This window comes from Amphibalanus amphitrite, unplaced genomic scaffold, assembly GCF_019059575.1.
Source record: "Amphibalanus amphitrite isolate SeventyFive unplaced genomic scaffold, NRLGWU_Aamphi_draft 001220F_arrow, whole genome shotgun sequence".
NCBI classification, from domain to species: Eukaryota; Metazoa; Arthropoda; class Thecostraca; order Balanomorpha; family Balanidae; genus Amphibalanus; species Amphibalanus amphitrite.
In genome coordinates this window covers 48997-76769 of record NW_024882714.1, presented here as the reverse complement: position 1 = coordinate 76769, position 27773 = coordinate 48997, and the positions used below count along the sequence as shown (strand labels likewise).

General features: G+C 51.9%; 2 protein-coding genes across 3 annotated transcripts; one reads left to right on the top strand and one right to left on the bottom strand.

Moving 5' to 3' along the window:
• Positions 1 to 361: 361 nt before the first annotated feature.
• LOC122371240 (26S proteasome non-ATPase regulatory subunit 2-like) lies at positions 362 to 20952 on the bottom strand. 2 transcript variants are annotated; one of them, XM_043347411.1, is made up of 18 exons: positions 20811 to 20952; positions 20394 to 20575; positions 17306 to 17362; positions 16986 to 17084; positions 16517 to 16704; positions 15623 to 15871; positions 15223 to 15381; positions 14775 to 14913; positions 14317 to 14521; positions 13811 to 14044; positions 12110 to 12198; positions 10212 to 10377; positions 8019 to 8188; positions 7154 to 7366; positions 6626 to 6810; positions 4792 to 4997; positions 1639 to 1757; positions 362 to 783 (listed from the first exon to the last, which is right to left on the bottom strand). In XM_043347411.1, exons 2-18 carry the CDS (start codon positions 20514 to 20516, stop codon positions 601 to 603), a joined length of 2784 nt encoding a protein of 927 aa, XP_043203346.1. In that variant the 5' UTR covers positions 20517 to 20575; positions 20811 to 20952; the 3' UTR covers positions 362 to 600. The 2 variants fall into 2 exon arrangements, with proteins under 2 accessions (XP_043203346.1, XP_043203347.1); XM_043347412.1 differs by having other exon boundaries at positions 20874 to 20891.
• Positions 20953 to 21256: 304 nt separating this feature from the next.
• Positions 21257 to 24687, top strand: LOC122371238 (PHD finger protein 12-like). The gene has a single exon (XM_043347409.1). It carries the CDS (start codon positions 21592 to 21594, stop codon positions 23740 to 23742), a length of 2151 nt encoding a protein of 716 aa, XP_043203344.1. The 5' UTR covers positions 21257 to 21591; the 3' UTR covers positions 23743 to 24687.
• Positions 24688 to 27773: the final 3086 nt, after the last annotated feature.

Here is a 27773-nt window from a genome sequence, read left to right as displayed (position 1 = left end):
TACACTATACCGTTATTCCTGACAAATTATGGCATGTTTGGTTTCCTGACTTGTAAGCACCGCACAGGTAGCCCGTTGAGTGAGTTGGCCTGTCCCCTTGACTGTCCGTGTTTTGCTGAGCACTGTGCCAGATTATTGTAAAACAGTGTAACGCAGGTGGAACATGTAGGGCCCGTGTAATGAGGCGCTCGACGGCCGAATCGACCCATGTTTTGTGTCAATGCTGATAAAAACTGTCCTGGGACCCATCATAACACCACAACATCTCCAAATATGGTAGGATTAGAGCCCAAGCCGCTGTAAACCACGTCACGAACTGTCTCGCTAAGAGCTCCCCAGAACGCCACCCTGCAGTCCATAGTCGCGACAGAACCGTTATATTATCGTATTCACGAACGCGAAGTCTCTCCAAGACCCCGCCAAGTCACGAGTCACCGCGACACACAGAACACTGACGAAAAGGTCCAAGACGCCTGCGCTCACTCGCCACAAGCCGCGATTCTGCCACGTCTTCGGTGGCATTACGAGAAAACGCGCGGAAAGTGAGAATCGAACCCACGACTTGGCGATAACAGCCAACGCCGCCGGCGCTAAGCACTCTCAAGCCACGTAGTCGGGATTTTTCCGGAGAATGACGAAGCCTTCGAGGACTGAGGTGAGGGGTACGTACTCTTCTGTGGCCAGCTCGGCGCGCTCTCCATACGCCAGCAGCACGGGTGTGGTGTGGGTCTGGAAACCGGTGATGGTCTTGGGCTTGCCGGCCTGTCCCACAACGTCCACCGCCTGGGGGAAGGAGGGACAAGTCGTCAGTCAGCTCAGCAGTGGCTAGGTCTTAGAAAGAGGGACAATTACTTGGCTAATGATGGTGGTTCTACGAATGTAAATTGAGCACATTATGCTGGTGAATGGTGATTCTCTGACATCAACTAATATCGGCACATGGGACATTCCAATGTACAGCCCTCTGCAAACTGCGTGGTAGGTATTCTTTTTTCGACAAAACCCAGAATATCGCGGATACTATGCTATCGGTCACTCGGAAATCGTAACAGCAAGACGCGCGAGACTCCGCACCTTAGATGGGCATTACCATCGTGTCCATTTTCCATCCAGTGGCAACAAAACCCAAAAGTTTATATTTGCCCCCAAAACAAACTGCTGCATTTTGTTGCCACACAAAGCATATACTTTGTTTAGTGATAGACCCAATCGAAGGAGTGGAGCATGGTGCCTCTATTTGCAATGAATTCCGACCGACAGATCACATAGTCTTTGAGTTATTACCGGTTTTGTCGAAAAAAGAATACCTACCACGCAGTCTGCTGAGGGCTGTACGTAAGCGTCAGCATCATCCTACGACTTACGACCCGTAAGATAATGCTTTTGCGTGCGGTAATGCCAAGAGTAAATTGAGTCGTGATGCAACTGTGAGCATCGTTTGCTAGAAAGTGGAGCATACGGGTAAATCCCGGTTCACGCTGTTGTGTTGATAAAGGTCAACGCTTGCGTCATAATGCCACAGGCAGAGCGCAAAGTATGACATTTTCCCCGCATGTCGCATAAGCGTCTGAAAAATCCTTGCGACCAAGGCATCCATATGAAGCATTGCCACACGGTCATACATCTCGCTCTACTGACCTGACCGACGCGGACAGAGACGGGCAGCGGCTTCAGTTCCTCGTCGAAGGTGACCAGCATCCGCGGCTGCATGGCCGTCGTCAGGCAGAACAGCAGATAGTGCGACTTGCCCAGGATCACTGCAACAGGAGCCGCAGGACGTCAGCATTCGCGCAACAGGCAGCGAGGTTTGGGGCGTAATGGTTACGGTCGAGATGACAACTCAAGAGTGCATGGAAAGTGAATAAATGTTTCTGTCCAATCATCAATCGGCAATCCGCGTAGTAACACTGCGACAAATATTAGTTTCGGAACCATCCATTGACAACACAATATACGACCATCCCATGAGATAATCATTCGTTGAAATTGTGCACCCCTTGATCATGGATTGTTACTAAAAAAAAGCCAGCCACGAGAGCAAACGACCGATCTACTCAGATCCTGGAGGCCCTCACATTAGAGCGGTGCTGACGTTTGCCATTTCCTAGCCACAGCGGGTCATTCTGCCAGCCACCATCAGCCCAATCCCTTCTCTGTCGTGGCCAAAGTCGCCGCCGCAGCCACTAACGTGCAGTCGTCAGCAGTCGCCCCCGGCAGCAGCTGGCGCGGTGGGCGGCAGGCGGGGGCGGAGGCGGGGGCGGCCGTCGGGCGGCGGTCGATGGCCGGTGGGAATTTACAGTTTCTCAGAAATTGCCACCACCATCAAGAATAAAACATATTATTATTCTGCTATAAGAGTGCGGTCGACGTCCGAATTATGTCAGCACTGATACTGCTGCAATCTCGAACGGTCTCCTATTCTATGCCGCCTACGCCGCTCCAGCGATGACTCCCCTCCCACGTTGTGTTGCCATGGCAGCTGTCTCGCTGTCTTCTCCGCCGAGCGCAGCAACCGCCGCAGAGAACGACCCTTGTGGTAATACAATCGGGCATAGTAGCGGAAGCATAGCGCATGATCGAGCGTAGCCGAGGAATCACAACTGAAGGAGCTTCTCCCCAGACAGGTGAAACTTCGGGTCCAGAACGGACTCAAAGCCGTTGCACTTTGTCATCTAGTGCCAGACGATACGGCAATTCTTTAGAAGTGTGTTATGTAACTCTCGGTCGCTGTCCAGCCCCGACTCGGTCCTTGGCCATGGCAATGACTTTGGCTCTGGTTTCTAACCGAAACGACACTCATTGATCGTCATTTCTACTCAGTGAAGTTCCAGCTCAGCGTTCAGGGTTCTAGTTCTGGCTGGGGATGTAGTTCCTGCTCCGCCCTCCCCGCTATTGTGTGTCCTGACTCCGACTCTGGGTCTAGTCCGGTCCTGGCTTTGGCTGTACCTCCGATTGTTCCTGTGGTTCCTTCCTTCTGAGTTCTGAGGTTCCACTCTGGTTTCGGCTACCCCCGGCGTTGGTTCTGATCCCATCTCATATCTTGAATCCGACAGCGGTAGTCTCTGCGTCGGAGCCGTCCGTGTTGCTAACGGGACGCTGCGCTGCGACATTTAGGAAGTTCCGCTCCACGAGAATAGCCAGGCTCCGTCGGCCGTCCCTCGAGTGAATCGATGCCGGCGCGGTAACCCGGCCGAGCGCTCCGAGCGCCCGCTCCGGCGCCAGACGTACTTCCCAGAACAGACGCTCAGCTGAGCCCGATTTTAATTTTCATCATGAAAAATTCTGAGAGGTGGTGCGCGAAATAATGAGGGTCGTTCGTTAGAAGGCTATTAGAGGAGGTAGTGCACCCAGACGTATTGTAAATGAATGTTAATTTGAACGCGTTTACAGCGGGGTGCCGACCCGACACCGCCATTATTCATGGCCCTGACGTGGACTTGGCCGCAGAGCTGGACAGCGTTCAACCACTAGCGGCGTTACATAACATCGTAAATAAATGAGACGGGCTGCTGCTTCAAACGTTTGGCAAACCGTACGCTAGTGACTCACAAACAGGTTAAACTGACGACCTTACACACTTAGTAATTACCCTAATAACCGACAACAGCTAACAAAACAAGACCCAATGTCAACACCACCGAAAACTTCCTGCACTGCATCAATACTTTTTTTTTACACATGCCACTGGCTTGAACGTCGCCGCTATTCGACGCATGCTTTGTCCCTTTACACACTGCCCGTCGTCCGTAAGGGAACAATATTTACAACTGAAAGGAAGCGAGTTTTACGGCGGCGCTCCCGGGTGAACCAGCGACAAACTTTGGAGATTTGAAACGAACGTAAAAACGTAAGGCGTAAAAACATACGGTGACATCCGCCGCTTCATAAAATCCGTAGGAGCCATCTCATCAGGGGGTATTTGGCCAACACCGGAAGTTTGCCGAAGTTACGCCGCGCCGTGCCAATCGCACAAAACACGCGACCCGTGCTTCGTGACGCTGGGTGGCAATACATATCTGATGGTAACACCAAGACGGAGGTAAAGCAAACCAACGAAAATACTGAACTTTAGTCGTAATATTGCAGACGCATCAATACTTGTCTTCTTGATAATGCCGAACCAGCAGCATAAAACACAGAAATCAATGCGGTGAATCTTCATTCTCAGCCGGTCTCTAACGTGCCCCAGGCGAGATTCGACCAACCCACTCCACAAGTCAGACTATCTCTCTGACGTCCGTCCCATCCCGTGTTATCGTGCCCCCCCCCCCCCCCTCCTCGCCCACTGCAATCATATCACATGTGACATCACACCCCAGTACGTCACAGACCGCGCCCCAGCGCCGGGCCTCTCCCGTGGCTACCCGCCACACCCCCAGTTTTGTTTGTACTCGGCACGATTACACTGTCCGTCCCCAAAGGTCAACGGATGATCGCCTGTCGACATCCTAGTTGGTGCTAGCCCGTATAATCAGCCGGTATATGTACATCACATTTGCGTGTCCCATCCGCCCGTCTTTCCTGATCCCCACCCACCTTCAATAAAAATAATTCGCCCTTTTCTTTCCTTACATTATATCAGCCCTAATCTCTTCCTTCTTTCCACTCGCCCATCCTTCTAACTTACCCACTCGTTCCTGTCCTCCTCACGCTGCCCCAGTGAATCTCCTACCCAAACACTGCCCTCCTTCACTGTCCTCACCCTTGCTTTCCATATCCTACCAAACTCTCCCCACCCCCCACGTTCCCTCCCCGTCCGTGACCCTCTCCCTCCCTACCCCTCTCACTCACGTGACTTGACGTCCAGGAAGGCGGTGAGGGTAGCCATGAGACCTGCCACAGCCACGGGCGACATCAGGGCCCGGTCGCTGTGCCAGGGGTTCAGCGTCAGCGTGCCCTTGCCCATGTGCGTCAGACCCTGGGCGATGCGCACCATGAACAGGTTGTTCGGGTCGCGCGCATGGTACTGGGCCAGCTGCCGCAGAGTCGCCGCCAGCCTGCCGGGAAGAGGTAGTCATGGTATGAGACACGGCAGTAGTCGGCAAGGGTTAGTCGTTGTAATACCTACACTTCAGTTACACTGCTGGTAGGTTGTTGTTCCTCCCAATGGGTAGTCCTATTAGTCGTTAAGGGTTAGTCGTTCTAATACCTACGCTTCAGGTTATAACCAGACCTATCACATTGATGGTAATGCATCGCTTTGAAATGGAGATCACACAGACACGAATACGTATATGGGGTTTACTTCGAAGCTCTAGGGATTCGCGGTAAACCACTGAGTAAGCTTCCAATCTCGACCAGCATTCATTATTCAACTACGTACTACGTTCACGTGGGGACAGTAACAAACTGCTCTACATAAATACCCACACTACGAAACACTCTTATATTATCCGGGCTTAGGTTGCCGACACCGCCGAGAGAGCTCGTAAGGAGTGCAGCGCTCGGGTAGAGTCCGGAACATAACCGCATCGATCACACAGAGACCGAGAAGAGCGTATAACGGGCGCGCTCGAGCCGCAGATATAAGGTCAAGAGGTGGCGCCGCCGCTGGCGTGGAATGTCTGCTGCGAACAGGAAAGGTCACCGCCCTCCCGGCGGCTTCGTGAAGTGTCCGCGTGCTGAGACTGAAGACAGGGCTGACCGGGCCCCAGGAAAGGTGTAACACCCCGTTAATAGCGCGGCTTTAGCGCTATTAGAGGGTAGCTAAAGCGAGCCAAATTGATCGACGATTCCCATAGGAAGGCGTATACATAGATCTGAAGAACAAATTAGTGTTGCACGCCACGTGTTCAATATTGCTTTCACCTTCAGAGGACTCGGTAATCAACGATGCTATATCGAGGGGCACTGTTCCATTCACACGTCCCGGCATCGTATGAGCCATTGGGCCGTTTCCAATTATTCTATTTCCAGCGTTCTCAAGTGCATCCACTCAGCAACGGAGCAAACACGGTGCTCGAGCATTCCCGGACAAGCGCTGTGACGGTTGAACATACTTTCTATTGTGGCTTACAGACCGGCCTGCTTTTGGGCAGGAACGTCGAGAATTCGCCCAGCGACTCAGCAGAGCCGGGGGCGGTGCTGAATCTCCAAAGATTGCAGAGCTCCATCATTATGCTTATGGAGTGGAAGCCACTACCGCAGCGGAGTATATCGGGGGTCATATATTCAGCCGCCCTAGAAATGTTGACTTCTGAGCAGCTGATGGGAAGAGGTAAGCTGTACTTAGTATTTCATTAGCAAAATCTTAAAAAAGACTTGTAAGCTACACAATAAATTTATACATATACGGTGACCATTAATTTTACGCCCGTCCACAAAAGTTACCGACTTCAGCTGTGATCAATAACCAATGAAATCACCCTGAAACACTTATCAGTCCTGGAAGCCAGCACAGGCAGCCACCTGAACAAAACCCCGCCACTCCGGAGAAGCCAGCCTGTCTGATATGTCGCTGTTCATCAGTGAATGCCGCCAACCTCAGGCCTACAGCGAAAGAGCCCCGCAAGCCCTCAACTTCCAGTGAAGGAGTCATCCAGCCATGTTTATCTCGCCACCAGTGAGCGAGCGGCACTCAAGTGCCACTCACTAATCACCGGAACCCTCACCAATCACCACTTACCGAGCGTTGTTGGTGCCGGCACCGACCAGTCCCATGGCGAAGATGGCGTTGTGCGCCACTTCCTGGTCGGCATCGTGTGAGAACTTGCTGAGTGTGTCGAGGATGCTCAGCTTAGGGTTGGAGACAGAGACCAGGCCGAGTGCCAGCGGCACCGCGCGACGGATGCACGGTTCACAGTATCGTAGCTGTGGGAGAAGGAAGTGAGTTAGCCTTACAACAATGGCAAATTACGAGAGTTGGGGAAGAAGTTGACTCGAAAATATCAAAAGACCAAGTCACGACACCGACAAGCAAGCAAGCAAGCTGAAGGAAGTTTTGAATTTAAGTGAAGTTCTTCCGTTACCCGGCTTCTAACTAAAGAAAAAATGTCGTAAAAAAAGAAATTAATAACTACTTCCTATCAAGAGCACGTCCATCTAACTTTGGCACACCTGAACTATAAAAAGGCCCCATTCTTCTTTACTTCATCCTACCCAGCACTGTCGCACCTAGCCCATCACAAATCCATCCGTCCATGAGTTTCCTCACCAGGTGTCCAAACATCCTCAGCATCATATCTGATCCGATATCCTCTCCCATAGCGATCAGCGCCAGGCCAAGCACCGCCACGCTCTGCTGTGAGGAGTGGTCGACCGGTTTGTCTTCCTTCTTCGCCGCCGCAGCACCCTTGTCCTCCTTATCTTTGGCAGAGGCCGAGCCGGACTTTTTGTCGTCCTTCTTGTCGTCTTTTTTGTCGTCGGCCTGGGGTGGAGGTGGGGGGGGGGGGGGGGGGGGCAGTCAGAGAGGGGACAAGGTGTCGGCGGGGTCCGGCGAGCAGAGACAATGGGCGTGGCGAGATGGATGGGTGGAGACTGTCAGTGGCGGCCCAGCGAGCTGCCCGCGATATGGTGACAAAGATGGCGGTTTGGGCCAACTGTAAACGCTGGAGGCACAAACTCTGATATATTGTTTGGTAGCGTGAAAGGTGGATCCCAAAATAGCCCATCGCAAACCGCATCTATCAGTTATTCCTTTCATTATTTACCGAAGGATTAAATATCTAAAGAAACTCCCACTATCACCGAGCACAATTCCTTCACGGCATAACCATCTACGCCACGGGATGAGCGACAAAATATATATTTTATCATACAAAACTATCTAAAACAGAAAAGAGCAGCTATCGCGAGAAAAAAAAAAACTTGAACACTGAATGGTGTCGCTAGGGAGTGGAACAAACTAAAACTCAATCGCTTTACGTTATTTCTTTTCGGCTTGAAAAATTACCACATGTCATATTCCGCAACATTATATCCTTCGCCCCGATCAACGGCCACCAACTTCCCGATCGCTACTCACCAGAACCCTTTGCGCTCTATCTCTCCTTCCCCTCCCCCGCGGCGCTAGCACCCACCTTCTCCGGCTCGTAGTGGTCGGAGCAGATGTGCAGCAGTTTCTGTATCTTCAGTACGTGTCCAGTGCCGGCGTAGGCGCAAACCTCCACCATTGTGGTAGCCATGGATCGGAACGGCTCGTCACACACCTCCAGGGCGCAGGTGATCACCTCCGCGTCCTCCTGCTTACCTGAGGGAAGAGAAGGGGTGAGGTTAGAGGGGTCAGGTCTATGTGGGAAGGTCAGAGGGAGTTAGATCAGAGAGAGGGCTTATGTAGATAAGAGGGGATAGGTAAGGGGCTATGTCAAAGGGGGTTACAGGGTAAAGTCAGAGGGGGTCAGGTCACAGGGGGGGGGGGGTCAGGTCAAAAGGATTCAGGTTAGAGAGAGTTCAGGCTTCAGGTTAGAGGTGTTCGGGTCAGAGCGGGGCTCAGTAACGCTGCCGTCCAGTCAAACTACATGTAAATTTTGGGCCATTTTTCTTTTTTAACATTGTGACCAGCTCGCGAGGCTCTATTTATTGCTATAAGGATTTTTCTTCAAAAACCAAAAAATAGCCTTTCGGGAGAGCAAAAACAAAATTTGGAATCAACACGTCTTTGAAAAGCAAGAAAGTGATCCACAGTCAAAACCCACTACGTCGGCGAAAATCCATACGTCATGGCTAACCTATAAAAGTGTCAGTGGCAAAATCCACTAGGTCGGTAAACCTATACACGTCCTTGTAGATAGTGAAATGCTTACAAGATCAAAACCCACTACGTCGAAACAAAAGGACGACTTATGGACTTTTTTGACATGTGCTTATATTGTGAATGATTGAGTTTATCCTGTTTGGTCGCGAAGACGTACGGGTTTTTGCCGTCGTTGGAGCAGCTTCTATGCGGCAGTATCAAATGTCGTGCTAAATTGGACGATCTGCCATGCGGATAGTGGCACGACATGCCTATAGCATTACGGATCCCTCCGGCCACATCAGACAGGATGGTGCCGAGTCGTGGGTGGATGGGGATACACCGACGGTTAGTTGAGCGAAATTGTGCTGAAAATACATGTAACTGGTGATTGTTCATGGAACATGATAGGTTGCTGTGCACGTAGTTCAAAGAAAATCTATAATAACCACTGCTGGCCGAAATCATTATCGCACTCTATCGCAATATCAAGTTACAAATTGACACTGCTTTCAGTCTATGTACCTTCAAGCCTAGACAGCGCGGCAATTTATTGGCTCCCAAACAGATTCTTGTCGTTTTCAGTACAAAATATAAGTGCTCAAATGGCTGACGGGAAGCATCACTACCTCACCACCCCTCATCAGTGCCCAGCTCACGGACTTCCCATTTAGCCTCTGATCCAGCCAACCGCTGAGGGCGGATCGAGGTGGCTCGAACCGGAATGTGCACTCAGCGAACAACACAGCCCGCATCCCGGACGCATTCGGACCATTGAGGGACCATCGACGGACCATCGATGGACCACGGGCGGACCACTGTCTGACCATCGATGGACCACGGACCACGGGCGGACCTTCCCCTCCCGGAATCTCGTACCACTGATGTTCGATACGTGTCAGCGTCCGACAGACATCGGTCCGATCTCAGCGGATCCGCCGCAAGGGGCACCCCGGTCGCGTGGGCTCATGGGCCTTCAGCCCCCGGGGCAATCACACTGAATGGAGCCAGCCGCACTTTGGGTGGTAGCTGAGGCCCGACAAGCACTCCGCAGCCGTGCCAGAGGGTTATTCCAATGCGGAGAATGTTCGCAGTGGTTCTTGGTGGGATTGCAGTGAGTGCTCGAACACCGGATTATTCTGGTCGGGCCGTGCCAGTGTCGGCGTATGGCTGACTTGTGAATGGCTGGTTATTAGGCTGTTGTTAAGCTTCTGGCAGCAAACGCTGGCACGGAGACGGTGAATGCATGTCGGCTGTGTAAGAGTGAAGCCGACCAGGCCGGTCAGCACCTCAGGCTAGTGAGTGATCAGTACCAGTGTTTCGCTAATCCATCTCTACTACTGAATCAGGTTCGCGGTATCTATATAGCCGTAGCCGTGGTCCATCTAAACACAAACTGCATACCTCTCTCATTCATGACGAGCGCCTGTACCCCATAAACACAACAAGAGCCCCAAGCCTCTCCGTTCCTCTCCCCTTCTCATTTCTCTCCCTTTCTTATCCGCCCAAACCCACCCACACACCAAACCAGCGCACGTACCAAGATAGATGAGACCCAGCGCGAGCGGCAGGAACTTGACGAACGCATCCTTAGTGTCACCGGACGAGGTACGGTCCATGATCACCTGCAGGATGGCGGGGGCCACCTCCGGGTTTCCGGAGCCGACGGCAATCATACCGCACGCCAGCGCCGTCACCGCTACCACCTGGGGATGGGGGGAGAGGGAGGTAAGAGGTGGGAAGGGGACAGAGAGGCGGGGGAGGTCAGGGGGTCTGATAGGGGACTGGCTAATGTTATATTGTCTGTATTCCGTTACATTACAGCGTGAGCTTGCCGCAAATGCACTAGAAAACCACGGATGGAAAGTACATACAAAATATTACAACGCATGACTACCTCAAAAACTCATTACCACAACACGCGCAAACTTAGCACATCAAGATTACGCAAATTTTCAAAAAAAATACTTGGATACCCAAGGTACTGGATCGTATCGCAGAAGCCGCATAAACTTGTAAACAGGATCAGTTTCATCCCAAACAAAACCCAATAACGGTTGGCCATCGAACATCTCCACCGCTGTTTGTTTCGCATCACGCCAACAGCCTGGGTTTTGCCGCATCACAAGCTACATACAGTTACGGACAAAAACATCATTGATATACATACGACACGGACTCAAGAACACAAACTCACACCAGAAATCGTACAATCAGACAACTGCACAAACTGAATCAATCCTGGAGTGTCGAGCGGCGCGGGAGAGCAACAAGTAATGCGACGAGGAGTCACAGGCTTGGAACGACAGATAACAACGTTGATGTTGACACGAGCGGAGGAAATGAAATACGCACAAAAACTTTGCAAAAACTGAGTCAAAAGGATGAGAATCGCGCGCTTTGTGATATACCATATGACCAGACTAGTACTTACAAGCCTAAAGATGGGCTTCTTTTTCACAAGAACGACTCAAGCTGGTGCAGCGAAATTCATTTAGACCGTCACCTTGCATCTCAACGAAATATGCAGACAGCTCACCTCTCAGCAGCTCAAGCATAGTGCACTCATAAAAACTTGAGATTTTGCTGAATTAAGCATGCAAGGCTCTCAACAGCAACCGGAGATGCACTTGACAATGTCCTATCGCAGCCCAGTTTACCGTGTTCATATCTTAACTCTGCGGGGAAATTGCATTTCCCATTACAGCGCTGCCAGCCTCGGCAACAATATATCGTCTGCATAAATTGCTAGCGTGGCGTGCAAGTGAAGAGAATCCGCGGATAGAGGAGGGCTTAGACCACCAGTCTCCTCGGGGTTAGCTCAGTGATAAAATAGCCCCATCGATTGTGCTCCAACCCTCCCCACATCCCCCCGCTCATCGTTTTCAGTAGCTACAGTTTACAGGACACGGTGATAGCGGCATTGGAAACCGGGTCGACAGCCAATGTCATTACTTCTATCCGATTATTGGGAGCGCTGCTCACCGAGCCATCTAGATTAGCCCCGCACAGCGTGGGTGAGGGCGCCGAGCGGGCGACAACAAACAGCCACCAGTCAAGACGTCCTCCCAAGGCGGTGCCCATAAACAACAGGATGCAATATCGGCGGCCACTTGATCTGCGTCCAGTGCCACATCTATTGGGTGATAGGACCCGCCTGTGGTCACTGTAATACCGCCGCCGACCGACATAAAACAAGACCAGTCAATGGAATCGATCACCGCTATCGCTCCAGCAACAAAGCCTCGTCTGACGACCAATACGTTGTAGCTGGAAGCGTGACCGATAGACAACACTCTTGATAAGAAACTCTCACATTTTCATGGACAGGACACGGCCTAACAACGCCCTAAATGCGTTCAGACGACACGAATTGACCTATCGTAGCAATGTGTCGTGGTTTGGCCTGTCGGCCGCGACTGTCATGACGTGTCTTACCTCCTTGTTAGACTTGGGGTCCTGCATGGCGGGCAGCAGGTTGCTGAGGACATCCTCTCGGTTGGTGCCGCCGTAGGCGATACCCAGACCTGACGGAGGAGAGACGATGAGTTAAGGACAGACTTGGAGAAGACATGTTACGGGGAAAGGGGCAGATTTAGAGAACACACTGAGGGAGAGCGCCAGAGTGGCGAGTGGGGAACGAACCCAGTGGCATTATCGACAGACAAAACAATATAGCGCAGGCCCGCGCAGACCCGCGGGTGTCATCGGATCTCCGGTTTCAACATTGCATCCGTTCCATAAATCGAGCGCGATGACTACACGGGGACCATGAACTGAAATGAGATGGCTATTTTGAGCTCTCGGCGGGCGCGGAAGCCCGGCCGGACGCTGGGCCCGCTGTTGTTATTGCTCGCAGGGACTCCGGCAGGCCGGTGGCAGCCGTCGCCAGCTGCGCGGCCGCACTTCTCCGAATAATAACAGCGTTTACCGAGCGGATGGAAATACGACCGCGCCCTAAATTAAACTCGGCGACATCAAATGCGACGCAATAAAGAAAATGAGTTTGTACCCGAGATGGGATGGAAAAAGCGACGAGTAAATACAACAAAGGCAACTGCGCTTGTACGGAGGCGCATTTGACGTTTGATGTAACGAAATTGAATTGCGACGTAAAATGGTGAAGACATAAGGCATTTCGCATGTTAAACGCGCAACCAAGTAGATTTTCAGTCCGATAGGTTTCTGCTAGGATCAGGAAGGGAACCAATATTCCCGGCAACGGCATAGCTAGGGATACGTGGAGGGTCAACTATATCTGAACGCGATGCTAGCGACCTCTGCTCTTCAGTTGACAGCCCGGAAGGCTTCCACAGCTGGACAAAACGCAAGGCATTCTGCAGAAGGCAGTATTTGGGCGCTATATATTTTACTCACCCAGTATGGATCCCACCCTTATTACGGAGCGAGCGAAGCGAGCGTAGTCTTTCCTTAGATTAACGGAAATTTCTGAGTATGAGCGGCCGGCCGGCCGGCCGGCCGGCCGTGGTCACGCTTTTGCGAGGCTTATATCTCAGCAACCACTTGACCGATTTACACGCGGTAATTTTTGTAGGGAAGCTTCATTCCTGCTACCAAGTATTGGACTATTCCCGATGCATGTGGGTGACCCCTTATGCACGTGCCACGTGCAAAACGAAGAGGTGTCAGTTTTGTAATTGTTGCAATATCTCGGTAACTACTTGGCCGATTGCGCTGAAAGTTGGCATGTAGGTAGGCACCCACTAGGCACTGCATATCCATGTGCCAGAGTTGGGGTGCTGCTGCACGTGCGCACGTGCAGGGGTCGTTTCCAGATCTCGAGAACGGCTGGACCGATGGCGCTCAAATTTGGTACACGGTTAGGGACCAGTTAGTAGGGTGCCGTGCACAAGTCAGTTGGGACCCATTTTGCACGTGCGCACGTGCAGGGTGCCGCTTTCAGATCTCGAGAACGGCTGGGCCGATTGTGCTCAAATTTGGCACATCGCTAGAGACCGGTTAGTAGAGTGCCGTGCACAAGTCAGTTGGAGGTACCCCCTCGAAATTTCGCACGTGCAAGGCCCACCCTCTCGCTCGCTCCGTTAGTCGCCCCAAAAGGCGTTATACTGGTAAGGTTGTTCTGGTGCAGCAGGAAGTTCAGGTTGTTCCGTCACTCACCCAAAATTGATCCCACCCTAATGAGGTTGTTCTGGTGCAGCAGGTAGTCAGAGAGCAGAGCCAGCGCCGGATCGCACTCGTTCCGTACTCCCGAGTTGACGATACCGCAGGCCAGCAGGGCGCCGGCCTTGATGAAATCCTCGTTTGAGTAGAGGTACTTGTCAATCTGAGTGAGACCGCCGTCCACGTCCCATAGCAGCACGAGGCCGAATGACGCCATGGCGCTCATCATACCTAGGGGAAAAGGGGGGACGAGATTGGGTCACACACGTGCCGGTTGTTAGTTATGGGATACAATGGGGAGAAAATGGGCAACACCACGGGCGACTCATCCGGAATCGGGAATTCACCGACATGGCGCCGGAGGTCAGCACCAGCTGCGCATCATCCGTCGCATAACGTGGAATCGACCTTCGAAATACATGCACTCAAAACATTCAGAAAATCAATTCAGAAACAAGGCAAGGATAACAGATGGCACTCCAGTTAGCAGCCACAGCTCTCACCATGCTCCTTGTTCTTGTAGAGCCACTTGTTGCCGTCGTCCGTCATCAGCTTGTCCTTGCCGAAGCCGGCGTTGACCAGACCGTTGACGAAGCTGGAGGCGAGGTTTTGGCGCGCCGAGTCCACGTTGGCTCCGAATGAGGGCCGCGCGTTATCCAGGTGTGATTTGTAAATGTCCTCCGGCGTCTTGGGCTCCATAATGTCCAGCTGTGGTAAAAGAAGAGGGAATGAGTGAGGACGGGATTCCAGAGGTACAACAATGACCCGAACACAACACAAAACGTAGCTTAAACATTTTGGTGAGAGGGAAATATAAAAGCAAAATATCCCATTATTTATGCGGCTATGAAACTTTCTCCAAGCGCCTTTGCACCCGACGTGGAAAACCGCGTCGGAAACTCAGTCATAAGTCACCGACAGGTAACATCTCATATGACGGCATCGCTGTTCTGTGCCGTACCTCTCGCGCCAGAGACAGGAAGTTTGTGTTGAGGTCGGTGTTGTTTATGATTTCCACCAGGTCACCGTACTCGTCCTCATTGAGGTCCACGAACACACCCTGACGGGCCAGCATGTACGCCAGCTGCTTCTGGAGCGACCTGAGAACATAGTACCAGGGCATTAGCTATTCAAGGTTTACAAGAGCGTCGAATACGAGGCCCTTGTGTAGCAATGATCGGACACATAATAATCGACTAGAAATGTTGCCAACGCCAGGACATTTCAGATCACCGATATTGACTGGTGACTATAAACTGGATTACCGCCAGTTTTACAGATGATGTGCCAGTGATTTCATAAGTTGCTCGTAATTTCCTTCCTTCTGTAGCAACGTATCTATATTCTGACACTCTGTGGTCACCAGAGACTGACGCCCTGACCACAGAGACCGGTCCACCGTCACTCACTTGTCCTTGCAGTCGAAGAAGATCTCCTGGATGAGCGCCTGGTCCTGCAGCTGCATAGCGATGCGCAGCGCCTGGGGGTACTGCTCGAACTTGCGGAACAGCTGCAGCGCCACGTGCAGCTGCCGCGTGTTCTCCGGGTCCGGCACGTACGGTACGCAGCTGCCGGGACGGGGAGCGAGTCAAAGACCGACACAGCTTGACGGGGACGGAGCGAAATTGAGGTCAACGCACATATGACGGGGACGAGTCATGAGGCCGACAGGCAGCTGAATAACACGACACAATTCATTCATGACGTGTCAACGAAGAGCTTCGTCACGAAGTCAAGGAAGAACTTCGCCTCCTTCGGCACATAAAACTTCCCTGCATTGCCCTGACTGACAGTCCGCTGAGCCCGCACCTGGTGAGGTAGAGGCAGACCCGCTGGTAGGTGTCCTTGCTGACGTGCTGCTCCAGCAGGTCCAGCCTCTCGATCTCCATCAGCAGATCGCACGCCTCCGCCTCGGCGTTGTGTTCCATCAGGTAGGCCACCAGCTGGGCGGATAGTTTGACCAGCCGGGCGCGGCGCCGCTCGGTGGCCTCCTCATCCGTGCCCTCGGCGGGATCGGCCGGCTCGGCCCACTCGGCGGCTATGTCGCCGGCCAGGTGTCTGGGGGTGTCACAGAACAGGGAGGTCAGGGACTGACACTGACTGGCAGCGTCACCGGCCAGGTGTCTGGGGGTGGCGTAGAACAGGGAGGTCAGGGGCTGACACTGACTGGCAGCGTCACCGGCCAGGTGTCTGGGGGTGGCGTAGAACAGGGAGGTCAGGGGCTGACACTGACTGGCAGCGTCACCGGCCAGGTGTCTGGGGGTGGCGCAGAACAAGGAGGTCAGGGACTGACACTGACTGGCAGCGTCGCCGGCCAGGTGCCTGGGGGTGGCGCGGAACAGGGAGGTCAGGGACTGCCACTACCACACTTCAGAGCCTGACCAGCAGTGTGGCCGACTAGGTGCCTGGGGGTGGCGCAGAACAGGGAGGTGTTAGAGGCTGGTGTCTGGAGATGGTGCAGAACAGAGAGGTCAGAGGATGGTACGGATAAGCGGATATTGGATAACCAATCAGTGTACTGCACAGTGCAAATGTATGTGTCGGGAACCTGATTATAACAGCTGCATTATAGCTGCAGAGACAAACACTCATGGCAAATATGATGAATGGCAATAACATTATTGCAAGGAGATTAACATGCAGCATATTGAGGTGCCTATCCTGCAGCTTCTTCTTCAATTCATTCTTTTATCGATAACTTACCGGACATATTCGTGGCCCCAGTCGCCGATGTCGTTACTGTAGCCGAGCAGCTTATACTTGAGGCACTCGCGTTTGTCCGACATGGTCATGGCCAGGACGGAGACGACGTCGGCGCAGGTGCCCTTCACCTTGGCGTCCGTGAGGTTGGCCTGGATCTGCTTCATAGTCTCAAAGTGCGGCCGCATGAACTGCAGTGGAGATCATTGGTTAGAATGGTGTATGATGATAGATAGAGGGAGGCGAAAGATGCATGGGAAACACCATCACAGGTAAATAAAAAGACTTGAAAATGCCTAAAAGTCATAGCAATGTAATAATTTAAGCTCCTAAGAATCCATCGTCGTGACTAGTGTTACCTTACTGTTGGCGGGACTTTGGGAGGCCAGAGGCCTTTTTTGTTTTTGTTACGAGCTGCTGACTGTGCTGATAGACCTCGGGGATGGCATTATCTCTTCAAACTCCTCCCTACCTTCAAAGGTTTGGGCACTGATGTCATTGAAGTAGTCGAGGCTCGAATCATTGTCCTCATCGACTCCAGTGCTGGCAAATATAGTGAAGTATCATTCTCCTGAGGGAAGAAAATCGCAGGTCAGCCAGAGCAAACAAGAACAAGCGAGTCAATTTTAATAACATTTCTGTGACCATATAACTGAAAACAAACATTTAAAATGACACGGCTAGTGTTGCAACATAGCTGTCGTTTCAAGGCTCAACTTTCACAACTGCTCATAAAAAAACGCAGAAAATGCACAATATAAGCACTCATCATAGTCATTTCTAGTGACGCACCTGCAGCCTCTCGACCAGCATCGTCAGCTCCTCCTGTAGCTGCTTGTCCTCCTCAGACTGAAAGGAGAAAACAGATGACATCGTTAAACGTATGCCTTCCCACATCCCAGTCCGACCCGTGGCTCAGTTAGTTGAGCATCGAACTCCCTTCCGGTGCGTGGCGAGAGCCCGGGTTGGGCTCACTCCGGCATCCAATTCTTGCGACTCCGGACATGTATGGTCAGCGATTGGTGGATGCGGCTGCGATCAATTAAAGTCAAAGCGTGGCACAGAACGTTTCTTGCCTTCATGGGCTAGAAACACATGCGAATACTCCCAATTACCCGGAATCTCCCAAATGGACAGTGGGAGTCCGGGCCTCCGCAACAAACTCTGCTTAGCGTGAGCTCAGGCTCTATGAATACGGTCATTAAAACATTCAGCTAAATTTATGAAAAAAAATGTGAGTTTGACAAAAGATGTTTCGTGTATGTGGATGTCAGTAAAAGAGCATACTGTTCAGAAAAAAACGTCAAAAACCACCGGATGTATGCGTGTTAATGATCATGAATAATTCAGCCAATGACCTCACAGTTTGCATGACCTTATTCTATGGCGTTGTGATACGTTGCGTGTTGTGCTCGGTGTGCCTGCGTCGAGACGACCCCCGGCGCGGGCTGCCTGGGTGCGCCCGTGCGACGCCCGGGGCGGTGCGTGACCCGAAACGGGGTTAACCGCGCGGTGCGGGGTCAATAACCTGGGTGGCTGTGCGGGACGAGGGGCGGGCCACTCAGTCGGGGAAGTGGTGCCATGAGGTGGTGGTACACTGACGAGACGGGTATATCGCGGAAGTGAGGTGATCTAGGTAATGCGTTGTCTACTTCTGCGAGAAAAGTGTGTCAATTTACTGCATCGATATGTGCTTGTAAATCCTGGCAACCACGACTGCAAGCTGATTCGATATTCACGAGCCTAGACTAATTCTGGTCTGCATTCTTCGTTTTCCGTTAGTGTAACAAGTCTAGATCTATCGATAATTATCGGTGCAACGTAATCGATCGTGGACATGATGTTCACCTTCGCGTTGTGCCGTTCACTGTAGTTTTCAGCTCATCTGGCTGCGAGCATAGATACCTTATACAGATCTCCTCGGCTGCGATCACCAAGATCTTACACATATTTTTACTACGATGCGTTTCGACGTCCAGACGGGCTCCAGAATATGAAGAACTCTACCGATGCTTTTAAGTAGTTCACGGGAGCAAAGATGGGACGCCGGTGAAAACAGGGCGCCGGAGGGCATATTGGTCACGTGACATTTGGAAGTTCTCCCCCTTCATGGGCCTTCTACTGCCTTCTACATGTAAAACATCACGTGTGAATTTCACGAACCTTGATCAAATCGCCCCAGGCGCCCTGTTTTCACCGTCGTCCCAAAGATGCTCTGCTCTCGTAAACTAGCCGAGCCGAGAGATCGCTACACCGGGATATCACCAACGACCGGAGAATAGCAAAGATGAATTTTGGGTCCGCCGGGACGATCTACCAGTCTCCCTCACTATTACCGGGGTTACATGAGCAAGTAAATGCGTATCAGGAACGGATTTTCCTATTCGCTCACCATTGTAGTCCGTTTGTAATGCGTATTAACTCTGCTCAGTGCTCATGTAACCCCGAGCTATGAAGCGTTCGGTTTCATACAGAGGTCCAGCGCCAAGAACATATTTGGAACGTGTTCTCGATGCCCTCGAGCGGTGCAGGACCTGGCTTTTGGTAGTCTCAGATCGTCTATTTGTGGCAAAACGGTCGTCTGATCCGATTCGACGGACAGTTTGATATGAGAATTAAACATCGAGCTATCTTCCAGCTATTGTTTTTAATCGGGTCGGACAAATGTGATCTTGTGTGGAGGCTTGGAAGAAATAGTGTGTTCCTCACCAGCAGCATTTATCGCTACCTCGCGACGGATTACGTTCAACCTGCTGAACGATCGCCTGGACTGAGGGAACAATTGAAGAGATACTGATTGTTGTCGATACCATTAACGACACCCGTGTAGGCCTGCCGGCAAACTTCTGATGCACAAAGAAAGCAAAAGATTGCTGCTTAAAATAATAAATCACAACTGGAATTGACAGAGCTGTCATCCGAGGGTCTTGAAGAGGTAGACAACATCCCTGTTACTTCAAAGATATGGGCAGCATTTGACAAAGCTGGCAATGCAATGTTTCTCCAAAACTACAGTCAAAGACCATGACTAACTTTCAGCACAATGCATGTTACTATAGCCACCAACTTCAAGAAATGTCATATCCTGCATCCTCTTGCTTATGGGATCTGACTGTGAGTGCCCCAGCTGTGACAACTGCAGCATCTATGCATCTACTAGCTCATCTTTAATGTCTGCTGAATGCTGATCATCAACCCATTGGCTCATCAGTTTTTTTTCAGAAGCTTAGAAAGCAAGAATGACACCTTAGGCCAATGCAATGAAATAAGAGACTGAATGCAGCCCCAAAATGACCAGATTGATTTAAGTCATTGGTGAATTGTGGCTTTTCTGTGACAGAAGTCTGATGGGTCAGAATCTGCCCAATCAGAATTTGGTGTTGTATTTCATGCAACAGAATGAGAATAGACAAGCTGCTCAATCTAGGCTGATTTGCAGGCTACCAAAGTGAGATAGCTTGCAGCTCAGGCAGAAGCCTGGAACATGTACCTCTATATGACCTGGCTGAGTAACATTACTTGGTACTTGGTAGTACCTACCTATCTGTGCTTTGTTAGAGAAGGCACTGGTCTGGTCAAAGGTCACCCTTTGATTGGCACCAATGTAAGAAGATCATACATTCTACAAATTGTGCACTATGAAGTATGACCAAATGCTGCAAAAATCTAAGCATTGTCTGCAACAAGGAGCCCACAACTAAACAATTGCAGTTTGGTCAAATGCTTATTGTTATGTACATGGGCTATTCACATGCAAAGCAATCAGCCAGGGTATAACTAACTATGCAAATTAATAAAAACTGAAACCTTTGAGCAGTAGGGCTTACAAGTTGCAGGGCAGCATCAGCATTGAAATGCAAGTTGTTCTAATTGTCCTTACCAGTTCCTCCTGTTCCTTTGATGCTTTATCCTTCTTCTCCTTTCCTTGTGTTTGGTCTTCTTTCTTTGGATCATGCTTTGATTCATTCTTAGTTTGTTTGGCATTTTGACTCTGATTCGTCATTTTGATATTACGAAGGCAGTTAAGTATACAGAAGCACTGCAATTATTGCCCTCTTGCGACTGTGAAATTCAGGTTCATTGCGTCAAATTAAGCTGGCAGGGTAAAAGCTATGATTTTACCATATGAAAGTAAAAGAGATGAAGTTCAGTTCAATGTATAATAATTCATAGCAAAATAACTAAAAACTGAGGCCGCAAATTGATATCTTTATACCGCAATCACAAAAAGCAAAAGATGACAAGCAGCAATTAGCAAGATACGAGTGTACGTAACTTGTCATGACAACAAACCCACATAGATTAATGCAGTTCAGGGTGCAAATATTTCAAAATTAATTAGAAAATCGCTAAAACAAACCAAGGTATATAAAAACACTGGTATATGAAACAAACGACACCTCCAGCAAAAGATGACAAGCAACAAAGTGAATGTGTATGCGCAGTATTTGTCGACGCTTCTGGAAACAGCTGACTGCTGAGTGATTGCTTTGAATTTCTAGTATAAACCTGCTATGAGTATGCATTAAACATTAATCAATTTTCAGAATAATTTTTTATGTTTTAAGTGTATCTTCAAAACAATTAACAGAAGAATTCCAAACAGTTTGCCAGAAAATTAAAGATTTGCTACCATCAGCTGACTGACGTTTGTTCGAATGGTTTGCGCGATGGAGCAGCCCAAATTGTATACAAACTAGTGTGACATTTTCTGCGCCTTTTCTACATTAGTGGTTTGAATATCGCTTTGTGTATTTTGTGTATCCGTTGTATAGATATTGGGGATAAGGGTTTCAGCCCGCCATTTTTCCATTTTCTGGAGAAGATATTTGTCATACTGCTCTTTCCAGGAATTGGAAGTCATCCGCCATTGTCTTTTTGCAAGAAAGGAGTTCAACGAGTTCAGTTTTCCGGTATATACTGCCTTGAGTTTTCCAATATTGAACTCAAACTACTGTACCATGGATCCATAAAATTCACAAAAGACGTATGTCGAAAACTGAAAACTCTAGATCAAGATGTGTTGCCAGGAGTTCTGTCAGTACATGTAAATTGAAATAAGTGTCTCTTAAAAGAAAATGGCGAGAGATTATGGAGGAAGTGGCTCTGGGGGATTGATGGATGAAATTCAAGCACTCATTGCACCTCCAGGTGATGAAAAGAGAAAGAGAGAAGGACTTGACTTGCACCCATATTTTCGAAGACCAGGAAAGGGCCACAACAATGACAGATGTGATGCATGTGGTGAAGGAGGTGACCTGCTTTGTTGTGATCGCTGTCCGGCATCATTTCATTTGGGCTGTCATGACCCACCTATTCCAGAGGAGGACATACCATCAGGAGATTGGATCTGTCATAATTGTAAGGCCACTGAAGCTCTGAAACTTGGAGCATCCCATAGCACTGATTGGCAGCAGGAGACAAACGCTGATGACCCAGCATGTGCTGATATCATAGCTGTCCGCTCTCCGCTGCAGCACCTCATTCAAGCAGCCTCCCTCCTCAACCCCAGACAATTTGAACTGCCCCCAGATATGGCTGTAAATGATCTGCTTCCTGGTGAAACAAAGATCAACCCCAAGGGCAGCAGAAAAAGGCCACATGAGTTGGACAATGGCCTTGTCCCTCTCCCTGCTAAGCTGTGCTTCAAATGTGGGAAAAGCTGCCGAACTGCTCCACTAATGGCCTGTGACTACTGTCCCTCATGTTTCCATATGGATTGCTTGGATCCACCCATGACAACAATGCCAACAGGAAGTGTGTGGATGTGTCCACTTCATGTGGAAAACTTTCTGGACTCTGAAATGTTGAAAACGCCCAGGCTGACGGAGCGACTCAAGCTATGGAACCGCTTTCAAGGTCCACTTGACCAGGATGTTATCAAGGCTCAGTTCTTCAGGAAAGTTCACAGAAGGCATCCTCCTTTCAAGTACAAAATGAAGATAGAGAATACTAATCTGGTGGATGTTCCTGAAGGCGTAAAGAGCCACTATAAAAATCCACTGCCTAAACCACAAATGGCAGACAAAGACACATTGGTGGTGCCTGCCCAAGGGTCTGAGGCCACAAAGGAGGAGCAGGAACTTTGGCTCAAGAGCATTCTCAGTCTGCAGCTGGGCTCCAGTGAGTACCTTGAGCAGCAGAAGTGCACAGCAGCTGACCATCCAGTGAAGCAGGAGTCAGAGTGTGCCTCTGAGTCTGTCAGTGACTCACTCCCCAACTCAGGAGATGTGCAACATGCAGGGTTGGACGGGTCGCACCATGCAGCCACTAATGGTGACCTGGATGGCCGGATGAAGAAGCACTGCCCCAAGAAGTTCGATAAGATGATGGACGTGAAGCGGTCGCGCACGGACACGATTCTGAAGGCGTGTCTGATGGACGGTGTGCGGCAGGAGCGGCGGCCACCGGTGGATGACTCTGCCGAGCTGCGCCAGCTGCGAGCCCAGCTGCAGTCGGCCGGCTCGATGGACCTCAGCCTGCTGGACGAGCGGCTGGTGCAGCTGCTGGCCGTGCAGCGGCTCACGCAGCTGCTCGGGCCGCACGCCGCCGGAAAGCTGGCCCCGCGGGCGCCGCTCGACCCGGTCCGCAGCGCCGCGTCGGCAGTGGCCCCGCGGGCCACGCTCACCCCGCTGAACGGGATCGGCGGCACGGAGCTGGTGCGCTACCGGTCACTGTCTGTGGGCAGCGGCGCCGACAACGACCTCAACCTGGACCGGCACGGCTACTGCGCCTACGTGTCCGGTCAGCACGCCACCATCTTCTTCGACGACACGGCGCGCCGGTTCGAGCTGCTCAACTACAGCGAGCACGGTACGGTGGTGGAGGGCGTGCTGTACGGCTGCAATTTCTCCGCGCGCACTGTGGCCGGCGTGGAGGAGTCCGCAGTCGAGGCCACGGTGCACGCCATAGCCGAGAAGCGACGGGAGGCCAGACGTACCGCGTCTGATAACCCCTCTCCCGCTGTGTCATCGAAAGACGCCACGATGAGCAAGCGGGCGTGCCTGGAGCGGCGCCGCTGTCGGTGCGTGTGCCCCGCGGCGGGACCGGCTGACGGACCGCGGCGTGGCTTCGAGAGCTCGGTGCTGCTCCACCACGGCTGTCACCTGCAGTTCGGGTGTCTCCGTTTCGTGTTCGCTGAGACGGGCGTGCGTCGCCGCCAGGACAGTGTCGTGGAGGCGCTGCTGGCGCGCGCGCGGCAGCGAGACGCGGAGGAAGTGCGCTCGTAGCCGCTGGTGACTGGCTGGTGCTGAGCACTGGTGCCGAGCGATGCCGGACTCTGTAAAGGACTATTGGACGCGAGTGGCCATGATGTGCTTCACAAGTGCGGGTCGGTTTACTGCACAGTCTTGCTCCACACCGGTCGGAACTTCGCAAAATGTATCTGATGAGTCTGGTTTCAGAGTATTCAATGAGTGGTCTGTTATTTAATAGTCTGGTGACACCCATCTGACTCGAGTTTATCCGTTGTGCGCCAGATCGGTGGTCGCATGACTGTAGGGTGTAGAAGGCTGACTTTTGGACTGTAGGTATAGTGTCACCTGGTGGCCGACCGCTGCTCCACTGCCTACCTGCGTGGGGGCGGTAGTATGCCGTCAACTTTGAGAGACACCACGCCGGTAACTGAGCTCAGTGCTGCCGGTTCAGTCAGGCTGAAATGGTAGACAATATTTTTCTTAGATATGAGATAGCTTGCACTTCACATGTCAGCGTTTCACCATCGAATGTGTCATCTGGTCTGTCACGATGTGTGTAGAGTAGTAGAGAGCCCTAGTGAGTTGACATGGTGCTCACGATTCATGTCAATGCTTGTAAAGCTAGCCATTGGCGCAGCGTGGCGAACGGCAAGTGTACAAATCAGCAGTTGGAGTCAACCAACGAACATTGTTGCATAAACCAGTGGAGATGCACGACTTCTCAAGTATCTACGTAATCACATTGTTCATTGGTGAGCTGCTGGATTTAGTCCGGTTCGGAGAGCGATGGAGTAGTGCGCAGTCTCACTTTGTGTCGTGGTGGCTTGTTTATTTGATTGTAAGCGTCTCCCTGCTGTTCATCATTTCGCCATCCTGAATTGTGATGTGTTGTATGTGCGTGCACGTCTCATTGCTTTTTTCTCACAACACCATCTCGTGGGGTACCAATGTCGAAGTTGAATACATCGTTTTAGTTCACCATATATGCGGTCTTGCGCCCGTGGCTGTGCTCTCTCGTCCGACTCCCATGAACGACTTGTAGTTATGGCAAACTCTATGCCTACATGGAACACGACTAGGTAAACATGAAGTAAAGTAGTTGCCTATCGTGCTATTAGCGGAGACTTATTTATCATGGGTATATCCTTCGTTTTGGTCATCTCTTAGCACTTGCATCTTGCCGTTTTAGGATACAAACTAGGGAGTAGGGATCTGAAAAAGGCTGGTGGGAGGGGTCGCTGGGCGTCGCGTCTACACTGCGTCGACCCACCCCTGCACCTGCCATCTACGCCGTGGCGGACACCGGATGCCAGTCCTGCCTCGCCGGAACTCACCTGCTACGCTCCCTGGGACTAACCGAGCAGCACCTCACCCCCGTCAAGCTGCAGATGACTGCCGCCAACAACGCCCCCATCACTATCCGAGGCGCGCTGGCCATGCGGATATCTGACACGCGGGAACCAGGCGGCGTGGAGACCAGGCAGATGGTATACTTCACGGACGCAACGGACAAGTTCTTCCTGTCCAGAGGAGCATGCGAGGCGCTGGGCGTCATCGGAGCCGACTTCCCGCGGACGGGGCTCCCCGACGATGTGAAGTCAGGAACTACAACCGCATCATGTGATTCCACCTCGTCGGAATCCTGCTTGACCGCAGCATGTGACTGCCCTCGACGCCAGCTACCGCCACCTCTCCCACAAGCCCCACCGTATCCTCCAACGGACGAAAACAGGGAGAAGATCGAGGACTGGCTTCTCAGGTACTACTCCTCAAGCACCTTCAATGTGTGCAGCCACCAGCCCCTCCCCACCATGGAGGGCCCACCACTTCGATTGATGGTGGACCCAGATGCGCAGCCAGTTGCGCATCACAAACCCATACCGGTACCAATACACTGGCAAGACGACGTGAAGGCTGGCCTCGACCAGGACTGCAGGCTTGGCGTCATCGAAGAGGTACCGCCGAGCACGCCAGTCACCTGGTGCCATCGAATGGTCATCAGCCCGAAGAAAAACGGCAAGCCCCGCCGTACCGTCGACCTCCAGGACCTCAACGCCCACGCAACACGAGAGACTCATCACACCCAATCCCCCTTTCAACAAGCTCGTGCCGTACCTCGTGGAACCAAGAAGACGGTATGCGACGCCTGGAACGGATATCACGCCGTTCCACTCCATCCGGACGATAGACACCTGACGACCTTCATCACACCCTGGGGTCGGTACCGATACCGTGTGGCTCCACAGGGTTATGTAGCGTCGGGCGATGGCTACACGAGACGGTTCGACGCCATCGTTGCGGACATACCTAACAAAACGAAATGCGTGGACGACACACTCCTCTGGGCTTCGAGCATGGAGGAAGCCTTCCACCAGACCGTACAGTGGCTCGACACATGTGGCCGTCACGGTATCGTCCAGAATCCATCGAAGTTCTGCTTCGCTCAAGACGTCGTCAACTTCGCCGGCTTCGAGATCACACCGACGACCGTCCGACCATGTCCAAAGATGCTGCAAGCCATCGAGGCGTTCCCCACTCCGCGCAACCTAACGGATGTCCGTAGCTGGTTCGGTCTCATCAACCAGGTAGCGTACGCTTTCGCATCAGCCGACTACATGAAGCCATACCGAGACCTCCTGAAACCCGGCCGTCCATTCAGTTGGACTGCAGAGATCGACGAAATCTTCCGCCGATCAAAGACGGAGATCCTGAAACAGATCGAAACTGGCGTGGAAATCTTTGACACATCACTCCCCACCTGCCTTGTGACCGACTGGTCAAAAGACGGCATCGGATACTGGCTGTTCCAAAAACACTGTGGCTGCAGCGGACGCCGTCCCTTCTGCTGCCGCCTCGGATGGCGCGTGGTACTGGTGGGTAGCCGCTTCACCCACGGTGCAGAGGCCCGCTACGCACCAGTGGAGGGTGAAGCCCTAGCTGTTGTCGACGCCCTGAACAAGGCCCGTCACTTCACCCTGGGCTGCTCCGATCTCATCGTCGCCGTCGACCACCGGCCCCTTCTGAAGATCCTAGGGGACCGTTCCCTGGAAGACATTTCCAACCCCCGACTGCGCAATCTAAAAGAAAAGAGCCTCCGTTTCCGATTCAGCGTCGTCCACATCCCTGGAGTGCGCAACACCGCAGCCGACGCCCTGTCCCGGCACCCAGTCGGTGCTGCGGAGCCTCCAGACCTACCCGATGACGTAGCTGCATCCACGATCTCTGCCGGTCTTCCGGGCGCACGCCCGGCCCCCATCTGCGAGATCCTCCCGGACTCTCGGTGTCACGTGAACGACACTGATGATGAGCAGTGCTCTATCCTGTGCGCTTCATCCACACTCGAACTTATACGGTCTATCACATGGGATGACGTACGGGCCGCCACTGCCAGCGATCCAGATATGAGAACCCTATCCGACTTCATCCACGACGGTTTTCCAGCCACCGCAGCTGAGATGCCGCCGGCTGTTCGCCCTTACTATCGATACCGAGAGAAACTGAGCGACTACGATGGCGTGCTCCTCTACGACGACAGGGTCGTTATACCGACTTCCCTACGTGATCGCACTCTTCAAGCACTTCACGCCGCCCATCAAGGAGTGACAATGATGGATGCACGGGCCGGGAGCTCGTTCTTTTGGCCTGGCATGTCTATGGCTATTGAGAACACGCGTTCACGGTGCGAGGCATGTAACCGCAACGCCCCGTCTCAGCCATCGTCCCCACCCACGCCTCCGCTCCTCCCAGCGTACCCATTTCAAGCTATCTGTGCCGACTACTTTTCTCACAACGGCCACCACTATCTGGTGGCTGTGGACCGTTACAGTAACTGGCCTATCGTGGAGGAGTCTGCGGACGGCTCCAAGGGCCTCATCGCTGCACTGCGGCGCATCTTTGTCACGTTTGGCATCAGTGACGAGCTATCATCCGACGGTGGCCCGGAGTTCACAGCAACTGCCACTCAGCAGTTCCTCCGTGATTGGGGAGTACGGCATCGCCTATCCTCTGTAGGATTCCCCCACAGTAACAGCCGAGCGGAGATAGCAGTCAAAACCGTCAAGCGA

Coding starts and splice junctions, on each gene's coding strand:
- LOC122371240 (XM_043347411.1), bottom strand. CDS start 20,516: ATGACGAATCAGAGTCAAAATGCCAAACAAACTAAGAATGAATCAAAG. Junction 17,363..20,393: donor CAAAGGAACAGGAGGAACTG/GTAAGGACAATT, acceptor TTCTCCTTTCAG/TCTGAGGAGGACAAGCAGCT. Junction 1,758..4,791: donor CTTCCTGGACGTCAAGTCAC/GTGAGTGAGAGG, acceptor CTCCTGTTGCAG/TGATCCTGGGCAAGTCGCAC.
- LOC122371238 (XM_043347409.1), top strand. CDS start 21,592: ATGGCGAGAGATTATGGAGGAAGTGGCTCTGGGGGATTGATGGATGAA.